This window comes from Fukomys damarensis, unplaced genomic scaffold (assembly GCF_012274545.1).
Source record: "Fukomys damarensis isolate Sample0158 unplaced genomic scaffold, DMR_v1.0_HiC HiC_scaffold_19, whole genome shotgun sequence".
NCBI lineage: Eukaryota > Metazoa > Chordata > Mammalia > Rodentia > Bathyergidae > Fukomys > Fukomys damarensis.
The window spans coordinates 34,188,939-34,205,410 of NW_022900931.1; the positions used below are offsets into that span (position 1 = coordinate 34,188,939).

The 16,472-nt window shown below is 46.7% G+C and overlaps 1 protein-coding gene across 12 annotated transcripts in view; it reads left to right on the forward strand.

Moving 5' to 3' along the window:
- The first annotated feature begins 7 nt into the window (after positions 1 to 7).
- The window catches only part of Mcm10 (minichromosome maintenance 10 replication initiation factor), a 31,115-nt gene continuing 14,650 nt past the window's right edge, over positions 8 to 16,472 (forward strand). For 3 of the 12 annotated variants that reach the window (XM_019207088.2, XM_019207089.2, XM_019207090.2), the window contains exons 1-10: positions 1,228 to 1,601; positions 5,669 to 6,007; positions 6,638 to 6,742; positions 7,383 to 7,523; positions 9,377 to 9,548; positions 10,397 to 10,562; positions 10,900 to 11,067; positions 12,740 to 12,856; positions 14,685 to 14,884; positions 16,225 to 16,325. In XM_019207088.2, coding sequence (XP_019062633.1) covers positions 1,403 to 1,601; positions 5,669 to 6,007; positions 6,638 to 6,742; positions 7,383 to 7,523; positions 9,377 to 9,548; positions 10,397 to 10,562; positions 10,900 to 11,067; positions 12,740 to 12,856; positions 14,685 to 14,884; positions 16,225 to 16,325 — 1,708 coding nt within the window. In that variant the 5' untranslated portion in view covers positions 1,228 to 1,402. Of the gene's footprint in view, positions 184 to 334; positions 711 to 1,007; positions 1,201 to 1,224; positions 1,602 to 5,668; positions 6,008 to 6,637; positions 6,743 to 7,382; positions 7,524 to 9,376; positions 9,549 to 10,396; positions 10,563 to 10,899; positions 11,068 to 12,739; positions 12,857 to 14,684; positions 14,885 to 16,224; positions 16,326 to 16,472 lie in introns of those variants that run through there. The other 9 variants (XM_019207084.2, XM_019207085.2, XM_010621281.3 and 6 more) reach the window with 8 other exon arrangements.

Below are 16,472 nucleotides of genomic sequence, written 5' to 3' on the forward strand. Positions count from 1 at the left end.
TGGTGGGGAAGGCGCCGTGGCGCGCGGTCAAGAGAACTGCGGGGTCATCCGCCGAAGGAACCGGTGTTTTTCCTTTTAAGAATTCGGTAACTTTTGAAAACGCTTGTCGGATGCTGGCTGGCTGGACTTCATTCCTGTGATTAGTGATTTGCTCGCGACGCTTGCTCTCTAGAGAGGAGCCAGGTAACCGGGAAGTGGGGGAAGGAAGGGTCCCGGGAGAGGCTGAGGAAAGGGGCCTCCGCGGAGACGGCGGGCTGGACCGGCCTAGAAAAAGGAGGCTGCAGAATGAGGAGTTCCGGAGAGCTTGCTGTGCCAGATGCTCCATGTCTCAGAGCCGCGCGGGGGTTCGAGAACCCGGCTGGAGCACAGTCTGGGAGCCGGTGGAGCTGGGTGGGATGGAACAGAGGAGGAAGTAGGAAGAAGCGAGAGAGAATATCCCTTGCCTCAGGCTTTGTTCAAGAATTCAGCTAAGGAAACACCGTGATCTGATACACGATCCTAAAGGATCCCAAGGAAAGGGAAGATTACTGTGCCTCAGCTCGGAGAGTAGATTGCAGGTGTGCAGAGACTGTCAGGAAGCAACTGCAGTCCTCCACATTGGCTCCTATTAAAGGTTTTGCCAGTGATTTTGGAGGGAAGCGACAGACTTGAGAGTTGAGCCAATAGTGCTTTTTGTCCTGATGTGAGCGTGAGCAAGCAGGAGAACACAGGTGTGTTGGGGGAGAGGGGCCGATTGAAGAATCAAAATTTGCTCCTAACCCTCAAGCAGATGATTCCCCAGTGAATAATACAGTGTGTGACACAGGATGGGGTCCTTGGAAATGCTGGATAAGTAAAAAGAACGCACCTTAATTGATTTGACGTTGGACTTGGCAAAGTCATTAGAGTGCACGTAGGTTAAGTAAAATCGTAGTGTTTTTTTGTCGCTGTTGTTGTTGTACCGGGGGTTGAACTCAGGACCTTGTGCTTTCCAGGCAGGGGTGCCCCTGAGCTGCTACATCCCCAGCCTTAGGACCTTGCAGTTTTAAAGGTCACTTTTAGTGTAAAAAGGAAAGCACCCAGAATGATCTGGCCTTAGTTTCATTAACTATGCTAACTATTCCTCCGTGCCTTGCTAGCTATTGTTGAATTAAAATCCTGACCAAGGCTGGACCTAATTAGAATCACACACTGAGTTGCTAGAGCTAAGGCAGACATCAGGTGCATTATGAAATGGGATAACAGCCTTAATATTTAGAGCAGCCCAAATTGCTTTTGTCCACAGTCTGTATCATCTGTGCATCTGGAATCGTATAAACTACCCTATGCTTCTACTGAATTTCTGTAAACATAGTGTAAAGACAAATGAAAGGGCTGCTGATGAACCAGAAGGGCGAGAGGGAGTGAAAGTGTCCGATTCTAGATGGATCCTAAGATTACAGCCCGTGGGATTTGTGGGATTTTGGATTTGTTGAATATGCATTGTGAGAAAAAAGGAAAATTTAAGGGTGACATTTCTAATATTGATTTCCCACAGCCAAGATTTGACCACGTTCATCTCCGGGGACCACCTGATCCTCCTTTGGAGTTCCTGCTCGCAGCTCCTGTCTTAATGATGGATGGTAAGACCTGGCTGTTTTCTTAATTTCTCTTGCCTTCAGAACTGACATTTGATGTAAATATCTGTTGGAGTGGTTTTAGTCTAGCTGCAACTTAAATTGTTACAGTCCTTTCTAATTGAATTTGTTTTTCAGGGATGTGTACAGAATGTCCAGTAAAGAGATGTTGTTTTAATCAGCAAAGCTTAATCTGAAACAGCACAATGGTTGTTTTGGTTTTACATGGACTTTCCCAAGTAAAACATTATTTTTCTGGTTGTATAATTGAGCCCATTGTCTGCATCTAGATCTTTTACAAACTCATATTTAATACACATTTGCCCTTAAAAAAAAAAAGTCAAACCAGCTGAGTGGTGGTGCACATCTAATCCCAGCACTTGGGAGGCTGAGGCAGAAGGATCATGTGAGTTCAAGGCCAGCCTGAAATACAAAATGAGACCCTATCTCAAAAAAACCAAAATCAGTAAAGCCAAATGTTGAAATTCATCACACTGTGATATACTTGAAACTGCTTGCCCTATGGAATAGTTTCCTATTTCCTAAAATCACCAAATTTCTCACAGGGTAGTTTGATAAAAATATAAACCATTTTCTGTGAGATGGTCACTGAAATGAGAGATCCATGAGTTAGTGCTCTAAGAAATCATGGTATCTAGTTGGAAAATCTCATTTGGTTGGTGCAGTTTCCCAATTTAGCCAATGGAGAGGAAATGTAAAAGTTTACTGGTACTAGGGGTACACTGTTGAATATCATTCCTGCTTTCATTCTTGTAGAGGGAGTAAGATGATAACAAAAAAATTTTTAAGTCACCCTACCCCAAAAAAACCTACCTCGCCAGGTAGCCAGGCTGTTGGTAAGGTGAGAGACACTAGAGTGACTGTTACTGATGGGAAGGCTGCAGAAGAAAGGGAGAAACTGGTGATGCAGAAGAGAGTTTGGTAACTGTACGGTGAAGTCCTGGAGAAGCTGCGCTCAGCAGTGGAATCCAACATACAAATGGAGGAATTGGCTATAAAGTAGGGCTGAACCCTTAGTCAGTTGTCGCAGGAGGGAAAGATGAGAACTCATGTTCGGATTTGGTAGTGGTAGATGAGGGAGATGATTGCTTCTGGGCTTTTTGTTTGTTTCGCTTTTCCGTCATACAGTATAAGAGTAAAATATAGTATCATCAGCCGAGAGTAGGGAGGAGGAGATATAGAGGGCTTGGGAGGGGACGGTGTGAAGTGTAGAACGGAAAGCAAATGTATTGGGGAAGTGTGGGGTTTTTAAGCCGCGTCAGACGCCTGTTTATGGTGCACACATTAAAATAACTTCCACTGGGGACAGCCAGGCTTCTGTGGTAGGAGTCACTGAGCACATAGGGAGACTCGCCAGTAGTTGATTGTGGATTCCAGAGAGTGGATCCCAAGGATTTGGGAACAAAGGCCGGAAGATTGGGTCAGCATATGAGGATGGGTGGTTTCTGATGTTGTGCAAAGTAAACAGGGATGGGAGTTGTCCCGGGATGAGCCCTGGTTATCTCATGATGAAAGTGGGGTCCAGGTGAAAGAGCGCGGGGTCACCCGGCAGCATTTCCAGTGTGTGGGCCAAGCCTCCCTCTGGGGTGTGCTGTCTTTGGCAGCTCAGAAACGAGAGGAGGTGGAGGCTTCTGAGCTGCCCTTCAGGGACATTGAAATCTCTGGAGCATGGGGAGCCGGGATTGTGTCTTTGTCGCCTCACATTGCAGCTTGGAGTCTATGCTTGTTTGTTTGTTTGGATGTTTGAACAGGCTTGTTCACTATATAGCCCAGGCTGATTCTCCTGCCTCCGCCTCCCACGGGCTGGGACTACAGCCAAGTGCCCCCACTCCCAGCTTGGTATCCGAGTCTGTCCACTAAGCAGTTCGAACCGGTAGTTTCAGAGCTTTCAGTGATATAGACACCTGCTGTGGCCGGAAGCCATGGATTCGCCACCACTGTTCTAGGCCTTCAGCCTGGCTCTCGGCTCTCTTTCTTCTGCTAAGGGACTGTAGAGTGGTGGAAAGGGCCTTGGTTTGCTGATCTAGCGGCCTCCTTACTAACCCAGGTTTCCGCGCTGATCTTTTTCATCCTGTGACCCTGAACAAGTTCTTACCCTCTCTCTTTCCCTTTTCTTTCAGATGACGGGAATGGGTCAGATATCCCTAACATTTACATTAAATACCTCTCATTTTATAGGGGAATGCTACCTAAAGGGGGGGCAAAGAAAATAAACAGATTAGCTGGGTGTGGTGTCAGATGCCTGAAATCCCACTGTAATCCCAGCACGATGGGAGCCCGAAACAGAGGAACTGTACATCCAAGCCCAGCCTGGGCAGTTTAGCAAGACCTTGTCTCAAAATGAAAAATAAAAGGGCTGGGCTACAGCTCACTGGGTTCAATCCCTAGCACGGTGGTGGGGGTGAGGAGAAAAGAAACAAGAATGAAGAATTGCAATTGGCCGTGAACATAAGCGAGTTTTACCTTCCCGAGTCATCTGGGAAATGCCAACCAAAACAGTGAGATGCTTTCGAAAATCATTCTGGCAAAAAATTTTTTAAGATATGGGTGAGGAGAGACACTGCTTGATTGTGGTGCTAGTGAGAGCACCTCCTCTTGGAGAATGCGGAATTGGAAACATGTGCAGCGTAACCAACAACCCAGCAAGTCGGCTTCTGAGCCACAATCCCAGGATTGTGCGTGTGTGCCATGCGGGAGGGCGTGGCTGTGATTACAGCATATTGAGAGTGGGGAAATGTTGGAAGAAGCCCCTACGTCCTTGATTGGAAAGTGGTGCGGTGCTAGGGTTGACGAATACGATACAATAATAGAAAGAAGTAAACTAGAGTTGTGTTACGTGGTGTTGAATGACCCATAGATTGGCGTGCAGAGAGTGTGGAGTTTTTCTTTAATGTATTTCTAAAGCTGCCTAATATTGTGAGAACTTATACATTCGTGTTAGTGTTAACGGTGGCTCGTTTTAGGTGCTGGGATACGAGCGCTTTTTGCATACCTTTCTATCTGTAAAGAGTCTCAACAGCCCGATGGCACAACAGCCCCGATGGGGCCAAAAGTTCAACTTACTGAGACACTGTTGAAATAAATCTTTTAAAAAGGGTTGGGAATGTAGTTCAGTGCTGCCTAGGTTCAAATTTCAGTACAAAAGAAAGAAAATGTAAAAATATATTTTAAAAACCTCACACAGCTAAGGCCTAAATCTGTTTTGCAGTCATCCCTTTGTTAGTTGACTCTCATGGAGGTTGATATGCAGGAAGTTGTCTCATAATTAAAACAGAGAAGGTAGAAATTGTAGCCTGGTGTCTGGCTGTTTTGTCACCAGTTCAGACTGGGGAGGCTCCCTTGAGATTTGGGCAGCTCAAAGAGGAGACATGGAGTCGTGAAAATGCCTGATCATACTTGTTTTGTTTGTTTGGTTGTTTGTTTTTGAGGCAGGATCTCTCTTTGTGGTTCAGGCTGGTCCTGAATTCATTATGTAGTCCAGGCTGGCCTCAAACGTGCAGCGATCCTCTGCCTCAGCCTCTCTCCCGAGTGCTAGGATCACAGGTGTGCGTCACCAGCCCTGGCTCCTGAACATACCTTTATTCTCAGCTGCTCTGCCCAGGTGCTGTACATTTCTCTCTGTTCCTCAGCAGCTGGGGCCCGCCGGCCCTCTTAACAGTCGGCATTTATACCAGAAAACACAAGAGTATCATGGCCTGGTTCCTGGAACAACCTTGGTTCTGTCAGTTATGTACACTGAGACAACAGAGCCCCTGTGTCCAGGTCTTGCCAACTCGGACTGAATGTCCCCTGGAATCACCCCACACAGCCTGAACCAGAGTGCAGCCATCTTGGGCTTCCGTTTTCCTTACACTCTCACTCTAGCCGCCGAGCAGATATGTGTGGTGTCTTCTCCCAGGATAGGAGAGACCAGAGAGAACGACAAATTGTCCAGGCCAAACGGGGCACCCATACATTCACTGTAATTGCCATGTAATGTTGGATCTGAGTGTGCTTGTCATTAGCAGTCTTTTCCGGTGGGCTCAATTTCTCTCCTTCTCTGTTGCTTCCAGTGGAGGAGGAGGATTTGTCTCTGCTGACGGCCCTGCTGGAGGAGAACGAGTCAGCCTCGGCCTGTCCTTCGGAAGCGGGGAGCTGCTCGCCCCCGGAGGATGGCGGACCTGACGTCTATGACGAGCTCTTTGATGCTGATGGCGATGGTGAATCATACACAGAAGAGGCCGAGGACGGAGACGTAGGAAGCGCGGAGGAGCAGAAGGAAAACTTGGCCGCTCTCTTTGGAGATGTGGAGGACTTGATTAACGAAGAGGTCCCTGTATCGCGGCCCGCTGAAAACAGTGTCCTCCCTGCACCAGCCCCTAATCGAGAGAAAACCAATCAGGAGCTGCAAGGTGCTCTCGCCAGCCACTTGCCTTTTCTGATTTCCTTATGCTAAGCTGGGTGAAGGTCGCACATTTGAGTTTTCATTAAAACAGCTGCTGGTTCAAGGGAGCAGATGTATGAGTTGGGCGAGGAGACGCTGAGGGCTGCAGGGTGGCATCTGGGCACCCTCCAGCCTCCCCTGTCATCGCCAGCCGTGGTGATCTTTCGCACTGACGCACTCTGTGCTTGTTATCGAATGACATTACAGTACGTTAGGGTTTGCGTGCAGGTAGACAACTGCAGCATATTCTGCTCACTACCCAAAGCTGTTAGCCGTGATATTTCCATTTACAAAGTAAATACAATCGTTTCTTGACTCCTAAAAATGTGTCAACGATCAGTGTGCACCTGTGACACATGTCGGTAACACGCATGCTTAACGGAGGTATCAGAGGCTTGGTTACTAGAAATAAAAGTTTTGTTTCCCTTGAGGGACCTCTTTGAAGTATAAAAATTAGAACTAAAAGTTAATTTAGGTGACTGTTGTGAGTGTCAGGGTTTGAGGGCAAGGGATGGATATAGAATATTGCTAGCTTTATCCTGATGTATAATATTTTTTCCCACAGTGTTCTTAAGTCTATGTATTTTTCTTTCCCTAGATGAATTACTGAAGTTACAAGAGCAAATGAAGTCCTTACAAGAACAGCTAAAAGCGGCATCGATTAAACAGCCTGGAAGTCCAGTCTCTCTGCATAAATGCCCTGGTAATAAGACTGCAGTCTAGGCAGCAGTGCACATTCTGTTATTAAGAAACTGTAGCTAGTTGGATGTGGTGGTACACGCATGGGAGGCTGAGGCAGGAAGAGTGCCGGTTCATGTCCAGCCTGGGGCGTTTACTGACTTAGTGAGACCACGTCTCAACAAAATATAAAAAAAGGGCTGGGTAGATGGCTCCGTGCAAAGGTCCTGCATTTAAGTGCCAGGACTGAAAAACATAAAACCCCCTCCCTCCAAAAAAAAAAAAAGAAAAGTAAAGAGATGATAACTTCTCTTTGGCACAAAACATTTTTTTTTTTTCTTTTTTTAAAGAGCAAAGCATTGATTGGTACCTGTGAGGGATCCATAATGGTAATACTCATTGTAGGGAACTTGCACCTGTACATGGTACCGCCCGCCTCTTTTTTCCCTTCTATTTGTACTTTTCCCTTTCCCTTCCTTCCTTCCTCCCCACCTCCTCCCTTGTTCCCCTTCCCATTTCCCGGGGCCTACTATACATTTTAGTCCTTATTTCCACTTTGTTTCTCACGCTAGAGAAACGACACGGTATTTAAACATGGGGCAGAGAAGCGTTTAAGCGCCTGTGTTGTAAATTAGCTTTACTAATCTCTTTTCTGTTTAATTAAGAAAGTAGGACCACACGACCTGTGCTTAAGGAGAAGAGAGTTCAGAGAATTCAGGAGTCGGCATGCTTTTCTGCGGAGCTTGATGTCCCTGCTCTGCCCAAAACCAAGCGGGTGGCTCGGAGGCCAAAGCCTTCTCCTCCAGGTGTGGTCCTGGGGCCCCGCACCGCGTCCTGCTGCTCTGGCTTCGTCTGAAATTCCCTGTGGCTGTTGTAGACTTGTGTACGCGGGTGTGTGTCTGTCCCTTGGTGTGTCTGCCTTGTCTCCCCACTGAGAACAGTGAGTTTCTTGGAAATACATGGGAGGCTCAAGATGTATTTTGTGCTCTCCCTGACATCTCAGGACGTACTGTACTTAGAACATCCCTAGGTATGCTCTAGGTGTTGACTCAGTGTGGGACAGGTTAAATTTGTTAACCTCGTAGCCTTGTGCTTAGACTGCATTCAGTGCCACCACTAGATTGAACCCTCATGCTGGCAATCTGGAGATTTTATCTTCGTAAGATTAAGTACATACTTCCTATAAAGTAGTCAGGTTTTATTTGAAAGCAGGTTGTACTAAGCCAGAGGGTCCATGCTATAGAAACAACTTCTTTGGGCCAGAGATACAGCCCAGTGGTGCCGTGCCTGCCTCACAAGCACAAGGTCCTGAGTTTGATCCCTGGGACCAAAAAAGAAAACTTCTTTGCCAGGAATATATAAGGTAGTAATAAAAAAAAAAAGAAAATATATACGTATGTATGGAAAGAATTTATAAGTCCTGTGTATTGGTTTTATTGTGTTCCCTCAGTTTGCCCAGGGTTATTATTCTTCCAGAGACAAAATGGTCCAGAAGTAATGCAGCTTAGATGAAGCAGCGTTTGATTAGCTGAATTTGTTCAGAAAAGCCCTTTCAGTAATACCTTTGTCTTATGACTCAGTCGTGGGGAATCCCAGGCGCCTTTAACTATCAACATGCACTCCGTAGCAAGTTGTATGTCCAGTTTATCCATTTCTGATATTGTTTCTCCTCTCACGACCTTTGACATTACAAACATACTTCATTGGGCAAGTTTGGTTTTGAGGGGAGTAGTTCTAAAGTTCTAGAGTTGCCCTGTCCTCTGGACTGGGGACCATGATCCAAAGTCCCGTTGAGGGTAAACAACACACTCTTTCAAGAGAGAGATTGCTGTTTTGTTGTGGAAAGCGCAAGCTTTGATGTTTAATGTGTGTGGTGGTCAACAGAATAGTTGGCCCCCTTTTGTCTCCCCCACCTCATAAATAAAAGGAATGAAATGAAATGCAGAAAGAGAGAGAGAGAGAAGAAGGAAGAAAAGAAGAATTAGCTTTGGAGATTTTCAAGAATTTGCTTTGTGCACAAATAGTACAATTTATTGCCTTTTTGGACCTTGCACTTGCCCAGCAGGCACTGCACCGCTGAGCTGAATCCCCAAACGTTCATTCCTGAAGGAGGGTGTTTATTCCTTGTGGTGACCACTGCAGTGTTTATGCCTGGTGAACACTCAGTGACGTGGAATAGAATGATAATGTTTTAAAACTGCACGTCTATGAGGATTTAGCTCAGTGGCACTGTACCTGCCTTGCAAGCACAAGGTCCTGAGTCCGATTTCCGGTACCCCCCATGCATGTCTAATATAGCAGGTACTAGCCCCATGTGTCTAAGTTGGCAGGAGCTGGGCTTATATCTTAGTGGTAGACCACTTGCCTAGCGTGTGTGAGTTCCTGGGTTTGATTCCCAGTTAACTCCACAGAGCCGCACAAGTCACGTTGAAGTCCCCAGTGGTCACGCCACTGTATTGGCCAATGCTAACACATTTTCCTATCACCACAGAAAGTTCTATTGGATTGCACTGCGGAGGTTTTGAGTGGTCTTGTGGCCTTCTTCTGTTCTTTCAAGACCTGATTATCATATGTATTGATTATAAATGAAATAATTGTGTAAGCACATTTTGTACTTTATCAGTTTTTCCCCCCCTTAATCCTTACGTTAATTTTCCAGAACCCAAAAGCTCATCTTTAAGGATGACAACTGTGCCTTCCCAACCACAGCAGCCCGTTCCTGGGGAAAGACACAGCGGGGTGACTAGAGATCGGGGCTCGGGGACCACAGGGAGCTTGGGGGAGCCCGCTCAGCTGGTCTCTACGGAAGCCTTCTCTGGCCTGCGGCTCAGGTCAGTGGCTGAACAGCCCTTTCCCTCTGTCTGCATTACTAGGCAGCCCTTCCTCCTCCTGAAGACAGGGCCTTTAGAAGCAGCATCCTGGTGTAGCAGGTTCACAGAATCCCAGAAGCTCTTGCACTGGACAAAGCTTGCAGTAAGAGCAGCAACACTTCTCCCTTGGCCCCCTACTGTGAGATTGGTGAGGAAGGCAACTCTTGTTTATGCAGCGAGTGAAGGCTGTTTGTCGTGAAAAGGAAGTGTGTAGATAGTAGTCCATTCAGTCAGAAAGTGACAGGTGGAGACACTGATACAGACTATGTAAAAGTTTTTCCAGCTTTGGTATAAACATTTTTTTTTTTTTGGTGCCGGGGATCAAATTCGGGTCCTTGCACTTGCAAGGCAGGCCACCGAACCACTGAGCTAAATCCCCGGCCCTAAACTTTTTATTTTTTATTATCTTTTGCAGTACTAGGGAGCATGGATTATTTTTAAATATAGTTTATGTATAAGATACTATCTTAGGTTGATCTCATAAAACAACATAAAAACTTACGAAATAACCTTTTAAGGGTAAATCCATATCCAAAGAAAACCAAACTAAAATAACTTTTAGGGCTGGGAATTTAGCTCAGTGGTTTCACTGCTTGTCTCGCAAGCGCAGCGTTCTGAGTTCAATCCCTGGTACCAAGGTGGGAAAATGACTTTTATGTGTCTGTTTAAAGCCATGTGCCCCGTCCATATTATAGAACGAAGCCCCCAGGCCTTCGGGGTGTGTGCCCATGTCGTCTCCCTCACCACGCGTAAGGTGCCCCGTGGTCCCTTATGGAATAACAATCTTAATCATTGGTTTCTGAACCCAGGCGCCCTCGAGTGTCCTCCACAGAAATGAGCAAGAAAATGGTTGGCCGAAAACTGATCAGACTGTCTCAGATCAAGGAAAAGATGGCAGTCCAGAAGCTGGAAGAAATGGACTGGGTGACGTTTGGGGTTATTTTGAAGAAAGTCACCCCCCAGAGCACTAATAGTGTAAGCCATGTGCCTTGGTCACTTTTCTCAACGCTGAGACAAAATGCCTGATACCCAAAGTTAAAGGAGGAAGGGTTAGTTAGCTTCTTCCTTCCTGCTGGTGAGTGTGTGTCAGTGTGAGTGCTCGTGTCGTTGGAAGGGCAGGGCAAGCCCCTGACTGTGTAGACGTGAGAGTGAGTCCTTCCCTAGCAGTTTTGTCCTCGCTCGCCTTGCTTTACCTTCATCTCTTGAGGAGGGTGATATTTTTCCACAGCAAAGCGCTTGAACCATAAATGGAGGTGGTGTGACTTTATTATTAATAAACATTATTAAAAACCAGAATAAATATTCATTCCAGGGGAAAACATTTAGCATCTGGCGATTGAATGATCTTCGGGACCTGACAAGTTGTGTGTCGCTGTTCTTGTTTGGAGAGGTTCACAGAGAGCTCTGGAAGACAGAGCAAGGTACTGTCGTAGGCTTGCTCAATGCCAACCCCATGAAGCCCAAGGATGGTTCACAGGAGGTAAGAATCCGTCTAGGATTTGCTCGATTGTCTTTATTTGTGTTACCTGTTTTATCAAAAATGTTTTATTTGACTACCTCCAGCCAAACTGAGCCGAATTCTATATTTGTGTCTCCAGTAATCTGTTCTTTTAGTTTGTTCCTTATCCACTAATATGTTGAGTTTCTGCCTAAAGTGTTTTGTAATAATGGCTTTTATTATATATTCAGATTAGGTGTAAGGTTCCTGGAGTGTTTTGAACTCTTATGCTCAAGTTTCCTGAGATCCCTCCCATAAATGTCCACAGTAGCATCAGAGAGCAGTGCTTATGGGGCAGGGGATTTTACCTCTTTTGTTTTTATTGCACCTACAGTTGCAGTTAATCCAAAGTGAATTTTCCTCTTGTCAAGCTTGTTAGAATTATGGTACTGCCACTGCTTCTGTAGCGAATTGCAAAGCTAACCCCACTGAGTATAGCAGTGGCAATCTCTGCACCTTGACAGGAGTAGAAGCTTTATTTGTACTCAAATTATTTTCAGGAGTGAGGGGCAAAAATTAACATCATTCTTTGCTTTCACCAGAGAATTGCAACAGATCTTCCTCTGTTGGTTAGGAATGTATTTGGCTGCACATACCAGAGAAACTTCGTGGTGGTTTATATTTAACAGTAAACGGTGGGATTTGTTTTTCTTGAAAATTCGAAACAGGCAGTGCAGTGACCCAGCAGTGTCCCTGTGAGTCTCTGCCTTCCCCTCTTGGCCACAAGTCCTTGGGAGGGGATACCCTGCAGTGGGTACTAACCCCAGGGAAGGACTCTCAATGCTATGCTTAATTTCTGCTAAAATTCCTAGATCAGAAGGAGGCTTTGCACAAGTCCAGCTGCCTGAGTGTGAGTTCAGTGAGACGGAAGCCTCTCACAAGTCTAAAGGGACTTTATTACTTCAAGAAGAAGCAGCAGCTTAGGATCCACAGTGAGCAGATTCTGCAGGTCCCAGGAAAGCTAGGTGGAGTCTTGCCCTCCGTGCCCAGATTTGCATGGTAGCTGAGGGCTCCCCAAGTGTGCTGCCGTAGACTCCATAACCCAGTCACTGGATCGCTGGGCTCGTGTGTTGGAAGAAATGCTGCTCTAAGAGAGATGATGACTAAACAGGTTAATCGGGACATATCCTCCTTGTCTGAGGTCACTGTAGTCTTAGTGCGTTCTGCTCAGAATTGTCAGCAAGAAGCAGGGGGACTGGATCAGCCAGAGCCCTTCAGGGCCCATCCTCTTGCGTCACCCCACCAGTTAGAACGAAATGAAGAGGAAGGGCACGCAGTTCTTTGCCCCTTGCTTAAGTTCCCTCCCAGCTCTTGCTGAAGTCTAATTGTCTAGAACTTAGTCACATGACCATTGCTAGCTAGCGGGAAGCTAGGAAGTCATGCAGTAGGGGCTGTTACTTGAGGCTGAGCACTTGGGCAGCCCAGATAAAATCAGGATTCTGATGGCTAGGAGGAAGGAGAGAGGGGTCCCTGGAAGACAACGGAATGTGTCTTCTGCACTCTTATTCTTAAAACTGTTTACAGAGCCCTGACTTCCAATTCCCTTAGGACAGTAAAGCCTCCCTCCATCTGCACCAGCCATGCCTTTCTCTGTCTTGTACTGAAAGTCGTGCCTCTGTCTGCCTTTAACTCTTAACCTCCTGCTTTTTTACAGGTGTGCTTGTCTGTTGATCACCCTCAGAAGGTCTTAATCATGGGTGAAGCTCTTGACCTGGGAACCTGTAAAGCCAGGAAGAAGAATGGGGAGCCCTGTACACAGACTGTCAATCTGGTTGGTTTCAACCTTGTGAGGACAGTTTCTGCTAGTCAGGAATGATTAGTAATGGACTTTGGGTTCTTTGGCCATAATCACCGGACTGGAACTGAGTTCCCTCCTGCCAGGAAGAGTCAGAGTGAGAATGTTGAATCTGTGGTTAATAATTTCTGATTTAAAAAGCTGGCAGGTGTGTAGGAAAAGGACAGGGAGACTTCATAACATCTCCGGGAATGATCTCTTACTGCCAACTGACCAGGGGGTCTGAGGAGGCCAAAATGTTAGTTTGCTCTCTGTTCTTTATAGTTCCAGAGATAAAACACAGTGTGCTAATTGCGCCACAAAACTTATTTTATCCTAGACTTTAATTCAGATATATAACTTTTTAAAGTTTTTTTTTTTTAATGGCTTCAATGAGTTCCAGTTCCTATGCCAGTTTGCCCTTTCAGAGTATAATACAATACTTTTTAATACCAGGGATTCAGAGTTGTGCTGCCATCGCCGCTGGGTAATTTCAGAAGACTGGTTTCATTATCCCCAAAAAGACACCCACTCCCACTAGCAGCCACCCCAGTGTTCTTCCCGGGCCCTTGGGGAGCATCCGTCCACCTCCTGTCTCTCTGGATCTGCCCACTCTGAATAGTTCATACAACGGGATCACAAAATGTGACCTTTTGTGACTTTTTACTCAGCGTGTTCTTTTCAAGGTTCATCTGTTGGCGTTTGGCGTCGCCTCACCCTTTTCGTGGTTAACTACCCCGGTGTATGGCGACACCGTGTTCTTTCTGTTCACCCATCCTTCGGTTGATGGGCATTTGGGCTGTGTCCAGGGCGGCTGTATGAACAGTGCTGCTGCACGCATTTTCTTACAAGCTTTTGTGTGGACACCTGTTCTCAGTTCTCTCCGCTGCGTACCTGAGAGCAGGATTGCAGTGGCAGCTGATTAAAAGGAGATCTTGAAGTATGGAGAGATTTCACAGAAGGGCTAGAATGGACCATTAGAAATCCATTGTCACCGTATCTAAGAGTTCACCAGTACAACAGTATGACTTTGTTTTTTATTGAAATAATAGCTTTTGTCCAGAAGGCAACTATAGAAGTAGCTAGGAAAACTTTGTTAGAAGATGGTTTTTAATTTTAGTCTTATTTAGTGTGTGTGTGTGTGTGTGTGTGTGGTGTGTCTGTCTGTGTCTGTCTGTCTGTCTGTCTGTCTGTGGTCCTGGGGCGGAACCCAGGGCTTCATGACTCTAGGCAAGTGCTCTTCCTCGGAGCTACATCGCCAGCCCTTTTAGTCTTTCTGTTTTGAGACAGGGTCTTGCTAAAATTGCCCAGCTGGCCCAAAACTTGGAATCTTCCTGCCTCTGCCTCAAGTAACTGGGCTTAATTATCTTCCGAGGAAAACTTCAAGCACACACAGGAGCCATTTTTAGAGCACACAGTTTGGTGATGCTTAGCCGTGCAGCCACCAGCTGTCTAGTTTCAAGACTTCTCACCACCCCATAAAATCCTTGCCATCCTTGCTACCTCTGTCCTGGTGACAGTTTTCTTCGTGTGTAGGATTTGCTGTTCAGGGCACATCCCGTAGGAGGAATCGCACCATGGGCGACTTTTTGTGGCTGACTTCTCTCACTGAACACGTTTCTAGAAGCTGGTCATATTTCCATTTCAGAAAGAAAGAGGGCACAGGGATGCACAACCTCACTTTTTGCTTTACTGGACAGGTGCTTTAAGAGGGACAGGAGGAGGGCACTTGTCACCAGCAGCTGCATGGCCTTGGCGGTCAGCGGGGAGGAAGGGCTGTCTCCCCCGCCCGGCTGCTGACTACCTTGGCCTCTTCCTTCCCCAGCACGACTGCGAGTACTGCCAGTACCACATCCAGGCTCAGTACAGGAAGCTCAGCGCCAGGCGGGCCGATCTGCAGTCCACCTTCTCAGGAGGACGAATTCCGAAGAAATTTGCCCGCAAAGGCCCCAGCCTGAAGGAGCGGCTGTGTCAAGACAGTTTTTACTACGGAGGAATTTCCTCCGAGTCCTACGCAGCTTCCATGTAAGACATTCCCGGGCTTCTCTCCAGGCAGGGATGGCGCTTGTCTTCCAGGAGCGATCCTGGTGGCTCCAGGTGCTTGCCGGTTCCATCCGCCCTCGTGGGCCGCCTGGACCCCCTTCCCCACAGGGTCGGGCACAGGCCTTGAGCCAGCCCTGCCCTGTGGCCCTTCACTCACAGCCCAGGCTCCCTCTGACTTCATCTGCCGACTCCGGCGGCCAAGAGACACCAGAGCTCACGTCCTGGGGCCTCTCCCGTGACGTTCAGGCCAGGCTGCGGACCTCCCAGAACCCAGGTTTAATTTGAAGGACTCAGAGAAGGGACACCTCCAGGGAGGGGCAGTTCACCCAGGACAGACAACATGGTCTGATGCTGGGGAGTCCCCGTGTAGGTGACCCGCGGCTTTGTCACCGTCCTGTAAGGGCCACATCAGCATGGGACAGGCAGCACCTGACGCAGGGAGCTATAGTCAGTCCGGGGACAACAGATTTTGTTCCTGTGCAACAGGACCTGGCCAGGCAGCCTCGCAATAACTGCGTGTAAAGTCAAGCACATACATCCAATTTAAAAGAATTTCTTTATTTTTCCAAACTGCTGGAAGCAATACGCATACATTTTTAATCAAAAGGAAAAAAATAAAAGTCACCTATAATCCTTAAAATCTTATTTTTTGGTACATTTTTTAAGTGTTTGGATTTTTTAAAAATATGTGCACATTTTTGATACCGTATGTATATTTTAACCCCCTTTTTCCACATTAAATGTTTTGTCAAATATTCACATATGTCATTTTTACTAGCTATACAGTGTTCTTTTATGTGAGTGTCAAGCACGTTCCCATGGACGAGCATTGGTGGTAAGAACGTTATTGATTAGGCTATAGTTCATATCCTGTGTTTTGCACAGTCCTTAGTTCTGTTGCTGTGGCTGTTTGGGCTTTTTTTAGACAGAGTGTCACTGTGTAGCCCAGGCTGGCCTCTAACTCACAGTGATCCTCTGCCTCAGCCTCTTGAGTGCTGGGATTACAGACGTGCGCCAGGCTAGTCTTTAGTTATTGTAAGACAGATCTCTAGACTCCTGAATCAAACAGTTAGCATGTTCCTTTATTTCTTCAGCCCTTTCAGAATGGCCTGGAACAAGCTTGTAGTTTGCCACTTGGGCTTCCTTTGTGCATAAGTCATTGCTCTGCTGGCCGTGGGATGGGCAGAGCCTGCTTACTGCTCCTCTGGGGTGCTTTGGTGGTTGGCATAAATGCCCGAGTATTTAATTCTCTGCCATCTCTACTCAACAGAGCTTGGAGTTCAGTGATTCCCCTTTCCTGTGGGTGGTTCTTGTCATTTCAGTGCAGCTGCCGTTGCTCCGAAAAAGAAGATTCAGACCACTCTGACGAATCTGGTTGTGAAGGGCACCAACTCCATCATTCGGGAAGCACAGCAAAAACTTGGTACCTGTGTTTCCGCATCCTGCATTTCTTTCTCAAGTTTTGGTTTTTTTGAGACAGGGTCTCACTATGTAGTAAGACTGACCTGGAACTTGTTATGTAGCTCAGGCTGGTGTCGAACTCCGAGCGATCCTCCTGCCAGCCTCCCGA